This window comes from Coturnix japonica, chromosome Z (genome assembly GCF_001577835.2).
Source record: "Coturnix japonica isolate 7356 chromosome Z, Coturnix japonica 2.1, whole genome shotgun sequence".
In the NCBI taxonomy this organism is placed as follows: Eukaryota; Metazoa; Chordata; class Aves; order Galliformes; family Phasianidae; genus Coturnix; species Coturnix japonica.
The window spans coordinates 18,002,566-18,020,239 of NC_029547.1; the positions used below are offsets into that span (position 1 = coordinate 18,002,566).

The 17,674-nt window shown below is 37.1% G+C and overlaps 1 protein-coding gene across 1 annotated transcript; it reads left to right on the top strand.

The window, feature by feature from the left end:
- The first annotated feature begins 14,808 nt into the window (after positions 1-14,808).
- On the top strand, positions 14,809-17,052 carry HSPB3 (heat shock protein family B (small) member 3). The gene is made up of 2 exons (XM_015848720.2): positions 14,809-15,387; positions 16,281-17,052. The coding sequence occupies exon 1, from the start codon at positions 14,917-14,919 to the stop codon at positions 15,364-15,366; it is 450 nt and encodes a 149-aa protein (XP_015704206.1). The 5' UTR covers positions 14,809-14,916; the 3' UTR covers positions 15,367-15,387; positions 16,281-17,052.
- Positions 17,053-17,674: the final 622 nt, after the last annotated feature.

Consider the following 17,674-nt stretch of genomic DNA (forward strand, 5'->3'; position numbering starts at 1 on the left):
CAATAGCCCAACTCTTCACACTCTGCAACTGTTTCACCTCCAGCAAATTCAGTTTCCCTTGATCTTACAAAACAGGTATCAAGGTCACATGCTACTGTTTACTTTGGCTTCGCCTAGAAGTTAAACTTGCCAATGGCCACAGGTATTGGTGAAAAAAGCTGGTGATTTCATCTGATTCCACTGATTAAAACTTGAATAGCTTCTTAGCAAAACTTATTTTCCTTGGTTGTTCAATCCAAGGTCAAAGAAGCACTCATTACCGTTTTCTTGCAGAGCTGTTTGGATGTTGGTGGTATTTGTACAACAATTTTAAGATGTCTGCTTCAGCTATTAGACCATACAGCAGTAAGTAAATTGCTAGGTTCTTCTCTATTGCTCCCTGCAGATTAACATCTTTGAGAGATTTTTCTTCCCCTCTCAAACAAGGCATAATTATAATCAGAATAAACCACATGTAAGCCTTTGGGAAAAATTCTGTTGTAGCAAGAATTAAGGACATTATTGGCTGAAACAGATGGGCAGCGCTGTGCTATTTAAACAATTTCATTTGCATATGTATGCTGTGCAAAATTAGGTGTAGAAAACAGCTAGAGGCAAAGCTGGCTGTAATCTCGTAGCATATTAACTGTTATCCAGACTTCTTAAGTGTAAAAAGTATATAATGAATTCTTCATATGAAAGCACAGACTATGGCTTATTGCCATTTAACAAAGGGACAACAACTTAACTTAGCTGCCCCAGAGCATAGTTCATTGTCAGGAAAGTATTCATTCTAGGAAGAACAGAGTGTGCTGTGCTATCACTGGCTCGTTCATATTGGAATACATACCAATTTAATAAAGATGTTAATCAGCTATTATAGTAAATGTTGAATTTGCCCTTTCTGTGGGCAAGGGCAGATCTGTGTTAACTGCTTGTCTGTGAGATAATTACAATTCGTCACCATATTTAAAAAGATATGGTGCATTATTACATTAAAGGATAAGTTCATTTAATATCTTCTCACCAAAGAGATTTGAGGAACACAGGGTTTGTCAAATAGCTGATTTTAAATATCAGCAGGGAATCTTTAAAAAGATGTTCAGTTGGAATGCACAAGTGAGTTGTCACGAATCAGGGCATCTGTTAGCACTCCTCACCACTGCCTCTCACTTTTCAGGCTCTGTTAATCTGCTTTGGGACTCACAATGGAGAAGCCTGTGTATTCTTTTCTATTAGGATAATGCTTTCTCCTGATAGACCTTTTGCAATGTGTTTGTACCATTAAATATTCATTAATAAATTGTGGATGTTAATAAATGAGACCAATTCCCTACACTTTATAATGAAACCTAATTACAAACTAAGAATAGAGATGAACACTATCTCCTTTATGGTCTCCTTATTTTATATAGTCCATAAACGTTTAGCTACTATTCCACATTATTATTCAGAGAAAATTGCAGGTGTGTAGTTAACAGAGAAAATAACTGTCTTTATGTCAGCTCTACTTACTGCAATCCTGGATAAAATACATTTTGTTGTACACTCTTCTGTTGCCGTGTGCCTACAACACTCTTCAGATGGTGGTTGCATTCTATCTTAGCCTGAAAGTTCCTTATAAACCAGCTATTGCTTAAGTTGTTTTACCTAATCACAACACCTGTGCTTTTGTTCACTGTTTTTCTGTATTGAATTAGCCTAAAATATAAGTACCAACATTTTTCATAGAGATAACTAAAAGCATAGATCTACATGTTTCATAGACATTTGGGACATTTGCCTGGGCTGATATTACGTACCACAAGTCTTTCTTTTTTTTGAAGAATGTGAAAATTTCTATCTGGGAATAAATAGTATAGGAAAAGCCACCATTACCAGCCAAAGGAAGCATTGTGAGAGTTTTTATTTCAGTTAGTGTGGAAATTTTGTATTACCAGTCAGCTATTTTTGCTCTATTGCATGTAATCCAAAAAAACATCGAGGCAATCCAAAAAGCTACAAGAAGACAGGAAGGAACTTGTTGGGGTTTTTTTGTTCTGTTCTGTTCTGGTTTGGTTTGGTTTGGTTTGGTTTGTTGGTTGGTTTTTTTGTTGTTTTTGTGTGTGTGTGTGTGTGTGTGTGCTCCTTGGAGACACTGCAATATAAAAACAAGTAGTAAACTTTTGAACATTTGATCCAAATACATAAACAGTCTCCCACTGACTTTAATTAACCTTTGATTAAGTCCTGAACTACTGCAGCATCTTACTGGCTAATGAGTTGGAGTTAGGGATTTTTCCAGTACTTACAGTCTGTTTTATGAGTATCTTGCTATAAGTAACTTGCTATGTAAGACAAAAGAGAATCTATGCTTTGAACTCTAATTTTTAAGAAACTAATTAATGAATGAATTTCAAACACCTTATCTTTTCAGATCCGACTTAAAAGTAAAAAAAATTAATAGACTTCTTACAGTCACCACAGATGTTCTGGGAGATAATCAGTGTTTCCAAGCATGTCGAATTATCAGTGCAATGGAAACAACTAGAGTAGGACAGGAAAAACTTTGTATCTCCTGTGACTAAAAACAACAACAAACAGTCAACAAATTATAAATTTAAGAAAAAGACAAAATCTGTGATGTAAGGAAAAAGGGATGCAAGATATGGACAGTGATGTACTTATTAACAAAGATTTTGCTTGGTTGGGATTGCTTATCTGAAATCCAGCTTTTGGGGATTTTTGACTGAAACAGTGAAGCTTCATTTTTATCACCTGAATGGTAATAACAACAATCATAGTTTTATCTTGGTGCATGTCATACAAATAGCTTTGTATTTTCTTCCAGTTTGTACACAGAAAGTCTCACAGACATGACTTAGTGGAGGGCTGTTAGTTAGGATAGTATAGCTAGGCTGTGGTTGGACTCTGATCTTTAAGGTCTTTTCCAACCTGAGTGATTCTATGATTTATTTTTTAACCCTTTGTTGCCTATCTTATTAGAAGCTACCGTATATCTGTGTAATGAGCAGTGTATATCATATGCAATAAAAGAGATTTAATTGCTCCTGAGTCCTTATTGTACATCAACCGTGCAGGATAGCTGAGGGCTGTGCCTAATATCTGTGCCTAATATCTGAGACAGCTTAAAAAAACTTAACTTCATAAATAAATTTACTGTTGTGCTTGTGTACTGGCAATTATCCACAGATACTCTCAAAATGTTTTACATATACAGGTCCACTCAAGCTGGGGGGCTTGTAGTACTGAAGTACTAGCCCACTTTCCCACTATTTCTAAGTGTTTTAGGGATGAGAATCTAAAGACAGCATACAGATTCAGCCATTGCCATGCATTTCTCTGTTCAACATGGAATAAAAGCTACAAAGGAAAAGTAGGACAAGGGTGAGATCCCTCATCAAACTGAGTCTCAGATAAGGTGAATATTTGTTGAAAATTCACTGAAATCTAGGTGCCAATCCATATATTTCAGCTATGGGAACAGGTCCAAAGTATGCTTTATAGGGTCCTTTGACTCTACCTAAAGTGTTTTTCTTTTATTCTGTTGGGGGAGATGGTTAGCAGCCAAAGTATAGGGTTCTACACTTCAACTCATCTGAACAATATGTGGAAGATATAGCTGTTCTATCTAATTTCTGTTTTACTTCAACATGAAGAATAGATTTAAGTCATGTCTGAATTTTGCAGCCTTGACTAAGTAAGAAACTGAGGTTTTCTTTATAAGTAATGTGAAATTTTATCACTTGCTTCTGTGTGTGGAGTGTAAGAAAAAAAAATCAAAGGCATGTTCATTCATCAATATCTAACTCTTAATACCTGCTGAGGGATTTAAGTGCAAGGATTAACTTTACTCTGAACATGTGAAAAGTCATAAATAATGGTACTAAAATAATCAGAGGCTGGGAGAATAATTTTAAGTAGATTCCACTTAAAATAGATTCTTGCTGGTAGATTCTACCAGCTCCCACGTACACTTCCTGATGTTATCCCTGCTAAAGAATAGACAGCAGTAACAATGGGCAGAATATATTCTATGGATTCAGTCTACAGACAGGGAACTGTCAAGAGTTTCCAGTATACCACAGCAGATGACTCATAATTCTCATGGAGAAGGGATAGATGGGAACTACAGCTAATTTCATTTCAGATAACATTACATTACTATCTGAATTACTTTCCAGATGTCTGTTTACACATCTCACATCCTCATAGCTAATTATGTATCCCGCTGAAAGAAAACAGTTGTAGCTTTAGAGCTGTGGTACAGTAAATGGTCAAAACACAGCATTAAATCACAGCTTAAATTAGGCACTTCAAAAAATGACAGTTTTAAGATTTATTGTGCAACCATAAATCAGTCTGCATGTGCCCATCCGCTATGACTTGCTGTCTAATTATACAACTACAGTGTATTTTCCATTTGATTCCTATCTTAATCAGTATTCAATTTTCCTTTTTCTTTACTATTATTATTTCTGTGTGTGGCCTCCTGTATTATTGACTCACCACTTGTCAAATTCTGTCTGAGAACAGAATTATTCATTGCTTTGGCATGTACTTCAATTCTATCTATATCTTCAAAGTTATTATTAATCCATTTTCACAACATTCACACAATTACAGAATCACAGAATTGTATGGGTTGGAAGAGACCTCTGGGGATCATCAAGTCCAACCCTCTGCTAGAGCAAATTCCCTGCAGGATGTTGCAATCCTTTCAGATGAGAAAATATTATCACATTCAGAAACAAGAAAGAGGCAGAAACAATTAAAAGTCAAAAAATCTATAGTTCTGAGGTATCTAATCTAAGATAGACAGGATTCTGCAATAATTAGTACTGAGTAGCATCACAGCCAGACTGCTTTCACTATTACCTTCAAGTACAGCTCTAAGTGCCCACCCCGCTGTAGGCCAGGCCTTGACTTTCCAAGTCAGACCTGTTGAAGTTAAACAAGGCTTATGGATTCAGGCACTTCTCCTTGCCATTCTCCCCACATCTGGAGATAATGACTGCAGGGGGATTGTATCTGACATCACAAGGGACAGTGTAGTCATTCTATAAATGGGGTGATTAACTCCACATTATTTTGTGCAAAGGGCAGAGCTGACTTGTAGAAGACTCCTATGGCAGTCCATTCAGAGGCAGAAAGTCTCCCCTTGATGAGGTGACTCACATATGAGATGTGGACATAAAGGGTAACAGGTTCTGAAAGACAACCAGCAGCACTATATTTTGAAGGCCTTTAATATTTTTTGCATGTGCAAATGAGTCTGAATTTTGCACATAAGCATCTGATAAATACAAGTACTCAGTATGTGGCAAGCATCTTTTTTAATCACATTATCAAGGTGTCTAATTGCTAATGTCACAAGTTGATGTAGATTAAAATAAGCCTAAAATATGTTAAATCAAAGCTGGACATTTTAGATCAGTAAATAAAACTTATTATTAGTGTATGCAAAGATGACTTCAATGGCAAAGAAATTAAATGTCTGCTGACTTACATAATCACAGTAAAGAACTACAGAAGTAGTATAACTATAAATCAACTCCCCAGCTTTCTTTATGTAATACTGTCAAAATGCTTCAGTGATTCAGGGAACAAGTGAAAATATAAAAACAGGAAATTGAATGTGATTTCTAAAAACAAATGAGAGTCCTGCACAATTTAAGTAGCTAACTTTGGAGGCTGCTGCCTTCCTATGGTGCTAGCAGCCTCAGGATTACAGGATTACCAGCCATTTGCGGGTTAGTCTCAAATGTCTATCGCAATGCAGTCTTCGCATGTTATCTCTCCCAGAATTACAGTTCATAAAAGAGCTCAGCTCATTACTATTGTTTGCTCACTTATTACTGGCTGCTCTCTATGGGTTTGTACATCCAGAAAGCATGAAGCATGGTTTGGCAACTGAGGCTTTAATTCTTGTTCCTGAGCAGAAAAGGGGCATCTCTCCAAATTACACAGATTTAAGCAGGAGAACTAAATCAAAAGCAACAAACAGATGGTAACAAAGTGGACCCTGCTACTTTACTTCCCAGGGAGCAATTGGGAAGCATCCCCTTTTCACTTAGGTCATGTGCTTAATTTTGAAGTATTATACATAAAAAGCACAAAACCACTGCCAAAATGAAACCTAACAGTGCACCAGTGGAAAAAAAATGTCATAGGCTCCACTGGCATGTGACTTAATAGTCTCTCATTGTTCTTAATCCTGTTATTGTTGGGGTTTTTTGCTATTTGTTTCCAGAGCAAAAGTTCAGCAGTGATAGAAAAGGAATAGCAATGAGGGACTGTGGAGAACACCCAGAACTGCCTGGTGGTTCTCTCTCCTGGCTTGTTGCTAGAACAATGCTTATTCCTGCAACCTTCTCTTCTCCAGTCCCCTCTGAATGCTATGGGGATAGTGCAGTGTAGGAAGCAGATGAACCCAGTCACTCATTACTCAATAACCAGCTGCCTTTGGCAGCTATCAGCCAGTATATTTGGCTTGTTTGTACACTAGTAATCATGTGTCTTCTGTTTTAGAACATTCCTCTCTACCCATTACATCTTTCACTCCCATCTTCTGCCTCAAACTTCTTTACCATCCATCAGACATTCCTTGTGTAACTGAAAATATTTTGAAGTGATAAAAAATGCCAACAGCACTAACTCATCTGACCCTGTGACAGAGTCCCTTCTGTGGCTGTGATTCTCTTCTGAAAAGCCCTCCTCAGGCTTCGCTCATGCCTCACACAGAGAAGCCCTACCTCACTCCGTAAACAACAGACTCCATCTTTTTGGCTGTCTCTAAGCAGCTTTGAGTGGCCACAAAAAATAAAAATAATAATAAAAGAAACCTGCAGTGAATATGAAATAGTTAGTGTACTTAGTAATGCCAAGTAAAATCTGAATTATTTTTGAAAACTTCTCTCCAAGAATAGGTAATCACTTAAAAATCCAGTATTAAAAATATGACTTATGAACTATCCTTGTAGCCTGCAAAGACCTAATTAACCTAATCTGGATGGCACAGATTAATAGGGAAAAAAGAGATTCTACTGTGAAAATAGAATAGTTCCTATAACATGGGAGTTAAATCTGACTTTATAAACATCAGAGTGCTCTCATGATCTCTCTACAAATATTTTATTTCTTGCACAACATATTATCTAAACATAAACCTTGGCACAATAAAGTTTGATTAAGAGTCTTCTGACCTTCAGTAGAACAACACACAAGCAGTGTATCTCACAGATCTTAAACAGTAATTCTGCTTTATAATATTGTAAAAATAGCTGTATTGGTGCGTATTTGTTGGAAGGAAAGTATTGTAGTAGTGGAAAGCATTAACACACCCAACAGTGAGGCATCTGGTTGAATTTTATAGATGTTTACATGTACATAGATCACTGCCTACAGGGAGAGACAAATACCAAGAGAGATTCTGCTAGTATTGCTGCATGGTATTATGATTTTTTTTTCTCAAAAGAAAAAGTAGTCTCCCATCACTTACTTTTTCCAACCTGTGTGGCATGGTTTTAAACTGATGGGATTTTTGCACATATGTGAGTGTACAAAGCAGGACAGAAAACACGCCTTCAGATTTTTAAAATAAAAGAAGTATATGATCAGAGTTTTAAAGTAGGAGAAATAACAGTCCAGATGTTTTCATAAATATGACATTTCTGAAAGTGTAGACTACTTGTGACTATAAAATATTTTAACTGTCTAAGTCTTGTGAAGTAAGAATCGGAGCAACCTGTGACATTAATGTGTGGCCAGGCACTGTCTTCTGAGATGAGATAAGCCTGTACTATGAAAGGACACTCAATTTCAGAACTCAAATCGATGATAAATTTAAAATTATCAACATAAATTCTGCATTGATGTACACATCATACAACTCCAATGAAGATAAAAGGATTGTGTGGTTCATATGTCAGAATCTGGTGCTCACACATAACTGAAAACCTGTCTACAAAAAATAATTTTTAACATCTGAGATTTCATATCCTCTGCAACCTTCCAGATACCTCTAAAGAGTCTGACAATATTATTCTACTTTCAGTACTGAAAGAAGTAACAATTCTGACATGGAAGCCAAATATGGGTTGTTTTTTTCCATGTGGACGGGAAAAGTAGTATTGATACTGCTGAAGTTTTATTGGCTTTCCTTCTAAGACTGGAAAATGGCAGGAGCTGACTTTGGTAAAAACAGGCAGCATATAGAATTGATACTTTACTACCTCTGAATTTCACATCGCCCTAAGTCACCACAGCTGGGTCACCATCAATCTACTGTTAGTCACTATAAAATTGTTCTTTGGGGCAAACTTCAGCTCTCACTTTTTACCCATCTTGCCAGTTGCTGATTTTTATAATTTAAGTAAATAGGCAAGATACCTGAACATAAAACAGTACATTTATGCCACTTCAGAAAGGAACTGTTCACCAACCACTTCCTGTAAATCCCTCACACATCACAGAAGTTACTCTTTAAGTACTTTCTGAATGAGATACTCCCACCCTGGAATGAGTAGCTTCCAGAGCAACATGTCAACTATCAGACTTGCCAAATTTTCAACTTTGAGATTCCTGGCTTGGACCTAGAGCCATCACCCATCTGGGTGATGCATGGTAGAGGTAACTTCCGTGGTATTTGGGAAAATTTTCATGAAAATGCTAAAAAAGAAACTCATTGGACTGATCTCAGTTGCACCTATAGGGTGCATACACAAAGGATGCAGGATGCAGCAACACACAATGCCTTAAATTGGTGAATTAATTTATCATCCAGTGCCAAAATCATCAGAGACATTATCTAAAGCCACAAGCTGCCTTCATATCAAGTGCCACTCAGCTGGTATTTCATTATTAGCAAATACTTAGAAAGTATTGCCTGTAAGTCTAAAATGTTCTGCATAAATAGTAATTTTCATTCCATATCACAGCTTTTTAGATTTTAATCCAGCAGTCACATCATAATGCAATATTTAAACTGTATCTGCACAGTGATGTGTTCACTCATAGCTTTGGTCCCCTCCAACAATTCAGTATATTGCAGTTTTTAAGTCTCAAAATTCTGTTAGCAAGCTGAATTATCATCTTCCAATTAAATGTTTTGACAAACATATCTTGAGCTTCAGAACATCATATTTATTCATTTCACTACAGCTACTTTACTTCAGCACTAACTCTGTTTTTGGGAAAAGCCATAAAAACTGAGATTGGTTTTTCTCTGTGCATGTAAGCATGTTTTGCATGTAATATAGCTTTTAGATTTTTCACTTCTTATCCCTAGAATTCCTAGGCAGTACCTAATTGTAAGCAGTGGAAATATCCCTGCTCCCAGGACTTCATAGCTAAGACTTTCAGTACTTCTATTACTTGTAATAAAGTGGTCATCTTCAAAACATGAAAAGTTGTTCCTTGGGATATGAGCTGCACATCCTATTGAAGCCAGTGAGTGGTTTCTTCGGAGTTTAAACAGATACAAAATAAATAAACCAGCTTTTTTGCTCTAGAGTTACGTAATGGTTGGCAACCCTGTCCATGGCTGGCAGGTTAGAACTAGATGATTCTAGCCATTCTATGGTTCTGTGATTCCTATTAAGTCTCAAGGCAAGACTTCACTAAGAGAGAGGAGAAGGAAATCTGAAAATTAACATTCTTCTTGGAACACTAGTTAATATTTAAGAGGTGATAATGTTTCTCTAGCAAGAGTATATTAGGTCTCTCCTTTCAGTGGCAAAACAGAGATTTCAATCCTTTAGCTGCATTATTCTCTCTTAACTGTTTATTTTCTCTCTACTACTTCTCTATATAAAATAACATTGCTTGGTGGTTTTTTTGCGCTTCCTCAAGAATTTTTGCCATAGACATGTATTTGCCCCTAAGATGCGTAAAGATGTACAAAAAGCAAGCCATGTGAATAAGAAAGCAAATACTTGTGAAGAGTCCCATGAATTCACTTTAAATAAATTTCATAGCAACTTGAAATTTAAAAATAATTATCATAGAAGTTGCATTTTCATTCCTTCACTGTTCCACATAGAATCTGTTCCAACAGAAGCAGCTGTTGTCCTTCTGTCCTTCATCTTTATCCTTCATCTGCCCTTCTTGCATCTCCACACATCAAAAAAAAGTCTTGTAATAGTGGATGTAATGTGTCAAAATACTAGTCCTTTTCATATGAATAATATTTCTTAACATTGTTTCCTGAAAATAAGCTTGATTCTTGGTTCTTGAACTTGATTCTTGGTGCAAGAACTGAGATTAGCTTTTCACTTCTTAACAAGCCTCTAAAATCAGGATATGGAGGTTATAGTTATAAGTGGCATCAGTGCCCTGAAGAGATTTTCCAAGGCATTGGGCAGACCCTGCCTTTTCCAGGTTTTGAAGGACATGACTTACAGACCGTAGCCTTCTTTCAGTTAAGCTGGCTGTGTAACAACATAGCCCTTCTAACCTGCAAGTAGTTTTATAATAGAGCATGAAGCCTTGTTGCAGAAGATTAGGTTGTGATTCACTGCCCAACGTAAGTACTGGGTGATTAGAATTAATGAAAAGAATTACAGTGTTTCTTGAAAACAGAACATTTGATATATGCTGATGACACAATTGCTGTAGTTGTGATCAAGTTTTTGAAAACTTCAGAACTTAACTATATCTAACAATCCAGTTAATAGGACAACTCACGGGTCTGAGAAGTACTGGACTAAAAGTGACACAAATAAGAGACGGTTATTTTCTCACTATATTGAAGTAAATTAAATATCATGTAGAAAATTGGTCTTTACCATATGGTTTCCATGTGTGTCACTCCGAGTTCCTTTCTCACATACATTTTGTTTCACTGTGTACATTTTCAAAATCACCACAAAGCTTGAACTCTCGTGTTGTATATAAAAGAGATAGCAATATTAAAGGCTGGATAGTTCTAATCTTTCTTAGGTTTCTTATGCATTCCCAAGTTTAGTGACAACATCCTTCTTGAACAACATGTGATCTTAACAGGAATCCTTAATCACTTTTGGTAAAATTAATTGCATTACTAAAACCACTTGTATAATTATATCATTGCATTTGAAGTTAATGCGTTAGCTTGTGCTAGAAGAGTTATTGCTCTTCTCATCCTGCAAGGCTTTCTTCTTTTTCCCCTTTCAGCAATGACTGAATTTCAACGTAATAAGTACATCTCTATGAGAAACTGAACATGCAGAGAATTGCAACAAAGCAATCTATTATACTGAAGTTATTGCCATGTCTCTATTTCTTTAAAATGTGCACCAAAAATAAAAGTGTTGTTCTCATGAGCTCAAGCACATTACTTTTTCCAATTTACAATACATCTCAACCAGGATTTCTGCTTTCCCTATTTTCCATGAGTGCAACAACAATCAAATATTTATTCCTCCCTCCAGATTACTAGGAAATTAGCCTGTATTAGCTTGTAAATATACTGTTGTAAGTTTAAATCTTGTGGGTTTCCTTCTTTGTTTTGCCTTCCCATTACAAGTATTTCACTTACTGCAGGAGGTCTTTTATTTATTTTAGCAGCTGTTTTCGTGTTTCACCACAAGATGTCGGTGTGACACACTTAGAACTAACGCCATTTTTCTCATGCATAGCTGTTGCAAACTGCCAATTGATGTAATATTTTTCTTTTTTAAAAGCCTAGGTTGAAAAAAAAAAAATTACTGAAGCTATAAACGTGCTATCAGCAAAACAAAGCATGCATGACAAGTGCAAGGCATCTGTAACTACTTGCCTCACTTCAAACCAGTTTTGCACAGAGCAGTTCTGCAGTGCTTTCCAAATCATTCTGTAGTTTCTTGTGTGTGCTGTAAATCAGGCGTGATGTGCTCGGTGTGGTGAGTGACACTGGGCAAGTTGTTCAGATTCACCTCTGTGCTGTCTGACACACCTAGGAAAGAAAACCAGAGAGATGTGAGTTACCAAGCTGGCTATGAAGAACATCCATCCCCTCCTTTTTGCAACTGCTCACTCCCTGAAATATCTTCCTGATTTCTGTTTTCCCTTCCACTTTTGTGCACTTGCTGTTTCAAAGAGAAGTGTGCCATGTCTTCTCTGCAGTCCCATTTGAGGCCTTTGGCCCCTGCCCTAGTGACACCTCTAGGTCCCCACAGAAATGGGTACTGCTTGCAGCCCACATCATGGCTTGTTCCTGTCCCTGTTCCTGTCACTGTCCCACAGTTTCCTGACCCCTGGGGCTGATATGGATGCCCACTCAGTCTGCCCTACATCATTTCTGGCCCTGCTTGGCCACTTCAAGCCCAAACAGGGAGGAAGTGCCAAGATGGAATCCTGCCCTGAGATGACTAACTCACTGAGCATGCAGTACCAGGCTCACACACAAGAGAGCAGGAATGTACTCTTCAGGATGAGGATTTTAAATCAAAGGATCACAGAGGAACAGAATAATAGGTTTAGGTATAAAGTTCGAACTCTGACCACTGTGGGCAGTTTGTCCCACTCCAGCTCAGGCTGCCCAGGGCCCAACCAGCCTTGTCTTGAGTGCCTCCAGGATGGGCACCCACAGCTTCTCTGGGCAGCTGTGCCGGAGCTTCACCACCCTCTGAACATACACCTGAGATAATCTACCCTCTTTCAGTTTAAAACCATTACACCTTGCTCTTGTAAAAAGTCTCTTCACAGAATCACCTCATAAGTCGGCTGATATGGAAATAAATTGTTGGACTGGTGGGTACACCCTGTATTCACAGTTTGGACTAAACATCATCAGAAGTCCTTCAGCGTTGTACTACTGTGTGTGTACTGAAAACTGAAAGACTGAAAATGTATTCCAGCTTAATGGGATGTTTGTATTTCAGGAGAGAATGTTCTGTTGATGCACTCTCCTTGTTACCAGTGAAGAGGTGAGAAAGATGGAGCTAATTCCTGAGGCCTCCAGTGGAAAACAGAGAGAAAAAGAGACTGGAAGGTAGGAGAAACAAGGATGAGAAAGCACAAAGTGAGGCTTCACAGCTACATTACCAAAATCTTTCTCAACCCCTTAAAGTAGAAAAGGATCCTATAAACATTTGTACAGCTTTGCATAAGGCTTCAATGTAGTGGGGTATTCAAAGCATCTTTCATGCTAATTAGACCAGAAAGATGGTTCCAAATGTGCTTAACATAGACATTTCAAAGGCTAACACAACTGTTTCTGGAAATAGATGTAGCTGTCCCAGTTAGCTGTACTGGAGCTGTTTCTCTTTGCAGCTGAATTGTGAGTAACTTAACCTTTCTCTGGAGAAGATAAGAAAAATATATTAAAAATATGAAATAAAAATTATACAGTGAATGCAGTATTCCTGCATAGTGTATTTATTAATGAAATGTAAAACCTAATTAAAATAAGTATGTCATCAAAGAATTCAGCAGAGACTGAAATATCTTTCAGCAGTTTCTAAAAGCTTTATACCACAACCAACCGGGAACACCGCTACACTTGAGGGTTAAATTTTCATCATCAACTGAATCAGCGGCTTGCAAAACAGAAAACAGCTGCTGAACAGATAGTGGGCAACACCCAGGTTATTTTTATCCCTATTTAGGAAACTATATATTCAGAATTGCATTTTGAAATGATTTCTAGAAGGCAGTTTGATAAGACAAATGCCATTAGTTTCATAAAGCAGCATGTGTCTCTTCCTTCTCGCAATACTGAAATCAATGAGTGTACATTAAGAAAAGTTATCTTGAACATTTGATTTACCTTTGAAAATTTCCTTACATTGCAATGCTGCCTTCATGACTCTAAATACAGCTGCAACCTCAGAACCATAATTATTGATACATCCAATATTCCTGCTGTTATGAACTTAATAGAGAAGTTCATTTGTAGTTACTATTGAAATTCAACCGCCTATTTCTGCATAAGCCTACCTACGATCCATTAGCAAACAAAGTTGGCATATAAACTGGCTTACCATTTTCATTATAATGAAGGATGTAAGATCAAGAGAGAGAGCTCTGAAGAACAAAGCCAAACAAGAAGGAATTAAAGTATTCTAGTATCAGTGCAATTTAAGAAAATAATGAATTTTCTAGCAAACAATAAATTTGGAAGGTTCAAGCTGGTAAGCCCCAGAAAATTAGAGCTACTGAGACAACAAGATAGCATTAAAGATTTGAAGTTTTCTTCATATTCTACCAGGGGAAAGTAACTGCCTTCTCCTGGAAGCTGTGAAACATAAGCCTCCAAGCTCCCGGCAGAGTCTGACTCCCTGGCACAATGTGGAAGACTGCTGTCCTTGTAGGTTATTTCATCTGCAGACCGCCCTCTGGTCTCCCTAGGCAGGGATGGTTGTTTCCCTTCTTATAATGAAGTTGCATACAAAACATATATTTCACCTATGTAAAACCTCTGCAATAACACCTAGTACACTTCAATTTATAGCTTGCCTAACCAAAACTTTACACTAACAGTGTAAATGCTGCTGTGAAGCTAATTAAGCTTCTTCCCTTTGTACAATGCAATAACTTTGCATTTTCATTAGAAGAAATGCAGAGATAATCTCTACTAAAATGCATACTTTAGAAAAACTGAATAATTAAATGTCCATTTAAATACCTTTTACATTACTTGTCTACTCACTGTTTAAAACAACAAAGAGCAATCACAAGAGGAGCACTGCTTTTTTGCTTTTACTACATACCCATGGAAGCACATATGAAAACTGTTGATGCCACTCAAGACCAAAGCACTATAAATAGTTCCCTGTTGTTAGAGGATAGGAGATGAAACAGGTCTCACGGCACTGGAGCACAGCACGTCCTATCAAGTGCCTGTACTCTGCCTGTGCTATAAGTGAGAGGTGACATCAAGTGATCAGTTAGCCTGTGAGCAAGGGAGAGAGTGGTCTAACCGTAGGCTCGCTTAGGCAGGCAGCGAACGCAGCAACTTGTCTTTCCGCCTCAGCAATGGCAGAAGCTGTTATAAGACACTGGGTGGAAACTCCTGTCCGCTATCAAGAGCAGTTTACTGATGAAGATCTGGAAGAACACAAACTGAATCACTCTCTTTATGCTTTGCCGGGTCCTTTTACAGCTTCATTGAGCAGAAGAGGGAAAATTACGGAAAGTACGGATGGGGCCGAGGTGAGCAGCCAGGAAGAAGAAAAGAAAGGCTTTCAGGTCTTGCTGGATGTTGTGCAGTTTCGCCCAGAAGATATCATTATTCAGACTTTTGAAGGCTGGCTCCTGATCAAAGCTCAGCATGGACCCAGGATGGATGAGCATGGCTTCATATCCAGAAGCTTTACCAGACAGTACAAACTGCCCGATGGAGTGGAGAACAAAGATTTGTCTGCACTCTTCTGCCATGATGGCATTTTGGTTGTTGAAACGAAGAACTCAGTGGGAAGTCATTAGAGTCTCGTCCATAGTGTATCGGTGAGATAAATTTATTCTTAGTATTACAAATAGTATCATTCTTGCAATGCTGTGGAGTTTAGAAAGCATGTAGCTGTATTTATATTACGGAAAAGGAAAATAATCATATATATTTTTCAGTATGCTGAATTTGTTGTTTGATGTGAAATGTTAGAACATTTGCCTCCAGCTGAACATTTGCCAGACTTTTTGAACTGGAGGAAAGCTAGGCTAATCACAGCATAAGAAAAAAAAGGAAACATCTGATAATACTGAAAATAACGTACATTTAGGGATTCATCTAAGGATTTGTATTTCTAAGCAGTAACTATTTGTAATATATAATCATAATCATTAAAGAAGCAATAAACAGGTTGTGAGTTTTATGTAAATCTTATTTACATACCAAAAATGTCTCATAATTTTTTTTTAGATTAAATTTTTCTCCTGCAAAAGCACACAAAATCAAGAAAACTATCAAGAAAAAAGAATCACTGTTCAAATCTATAAACAGTTCTAGATATGTTATGTATTTGAAAGTATATAAATGAAAATAAACACTGACTACCTTTGTTTGAAAATAAAGTAAGTAATAAAGAAATGATATTTTCTGTAAAAGACAAATTAAATACTGTAAAAGATTTAGGAAGCTGTTTCTGTTTAATGCATATCTGTTAGAAACTGAAGGAAAAAGATACTGCTTACACAGACTCAAAAGGACCAAACCCTTGTCTGTGAATCCCTGCAAGTAAAAAGGCACTACTGGAGCATGGATGTCTTGATTATTATTCACTGCCTTGTTAATCAATCTGTTGAATGTTTTATTCTTTGCATTGCTTGGCAATGTAGGCTGACATACCCCAATTATATACTAAAAACTTTTCTGCTGACTTTTTCTCTCACTCTCTCTACAGGCCCCACATAGATCCAACTTTAAGGGAAAGAGGGGAAAGGAGTCCTTACTACAGACACAGGTCTAATTTCTCTCCCAGTTTCTCTCATCTAAAAAGAGTGGTAGAAATTAAACATCTGCCCACCTATTTGCTGGTCTTCTCAATGTTTAAAAAAATGCTCCATGTGAATTTGCAAGTGCTCCAACATTTGAGAATATCTAGAGTTGCAAAGTGAACTGTCTCACATATACTGGAGATAAGTCTGACTGCTGTGCTATGAATAGTAGAGGAATGTGGAAAGGAAAGTGCCAAGTTAAATACAGACTCTATGATAGCCATCTGCTATATGGCCAAATGAGAAAGATATTCAAATGAAATTGAATACCAATATAGTTTGAAGACTATGAAAAAAGATCTGATTAACAAAACTCTGTTTTGTGCCAGCTGAAGCCAGAGAGTTCTTTCAGTTTTAAACAAAAGCTCAAAGGGTGCACTTCAACACACGTCCATCCACTGGAAAGATTTATGTTGTGACTGGTTAGACTTGAAGGCATTTGAAAGCAATTCACTTAAAAAAGTGAGGAGTCCAATTCTTGTGTTTTATTTTGTATTTGAACTAACATGAAATATATTTTAAAAAATTGCAGAATAAGTTCTGGATTGTACATTTCCATAATGAGCAATTATTTGGGGGGGCTTTTTTTATTAATTCAGAAACAGCTATTTTGTACAAAACCAGGCTAAATAAAATCAAATGTTCCTAGATTTTCTTTCAGTCCACACTCCTACCTTATATTGCCTGTGTTTAATTTGTGTACTGTGGGAACAAAAGAACAATCATATCAGAAAATTAGGTCTGCACTTAAACTCTTCTGAGTCAAGAAGCTTCCTCAGCCAGGAATCCTATGGAACACATAGCACAGATTAAAGACTGTGAATTCTAAATGCAATGCAGGTCTCGATTTAAACTTTGCACACCAACTTGATAAAAGCTCACATGTTCATAGCCATGGCTTCCATATCACCTTATTACACAACTGCTGGGCTACAGCTCAGAGCGACCAGTTAGTAAACTGCTTTGATAGCTTTTGTTTACAGATAATTTAATCAACTTGATCATTTTAAATGACACATAAATACAGAAATGACTCAGCATCTGGTGCTGGTAGTTATAGCCCTAGAGATTTTTTTTAAAAATCACTTTTAAGAGAAACAAAAAACACATAACTGACTTAATTATTTTAAATTAGACCATGATTAAACTACTGGAAACTTGGCAAGAAGTTGTGTGAGAGACAGCCAAAATCACACCGTCTGCTCTGTGCATGTAAATGCCACAGTTACACACAGCTCTGCCCATGTCTGCCTGCCTCACAAAACGAGACAGCATTTAACATTTGTCTGCCTCTGTTGCC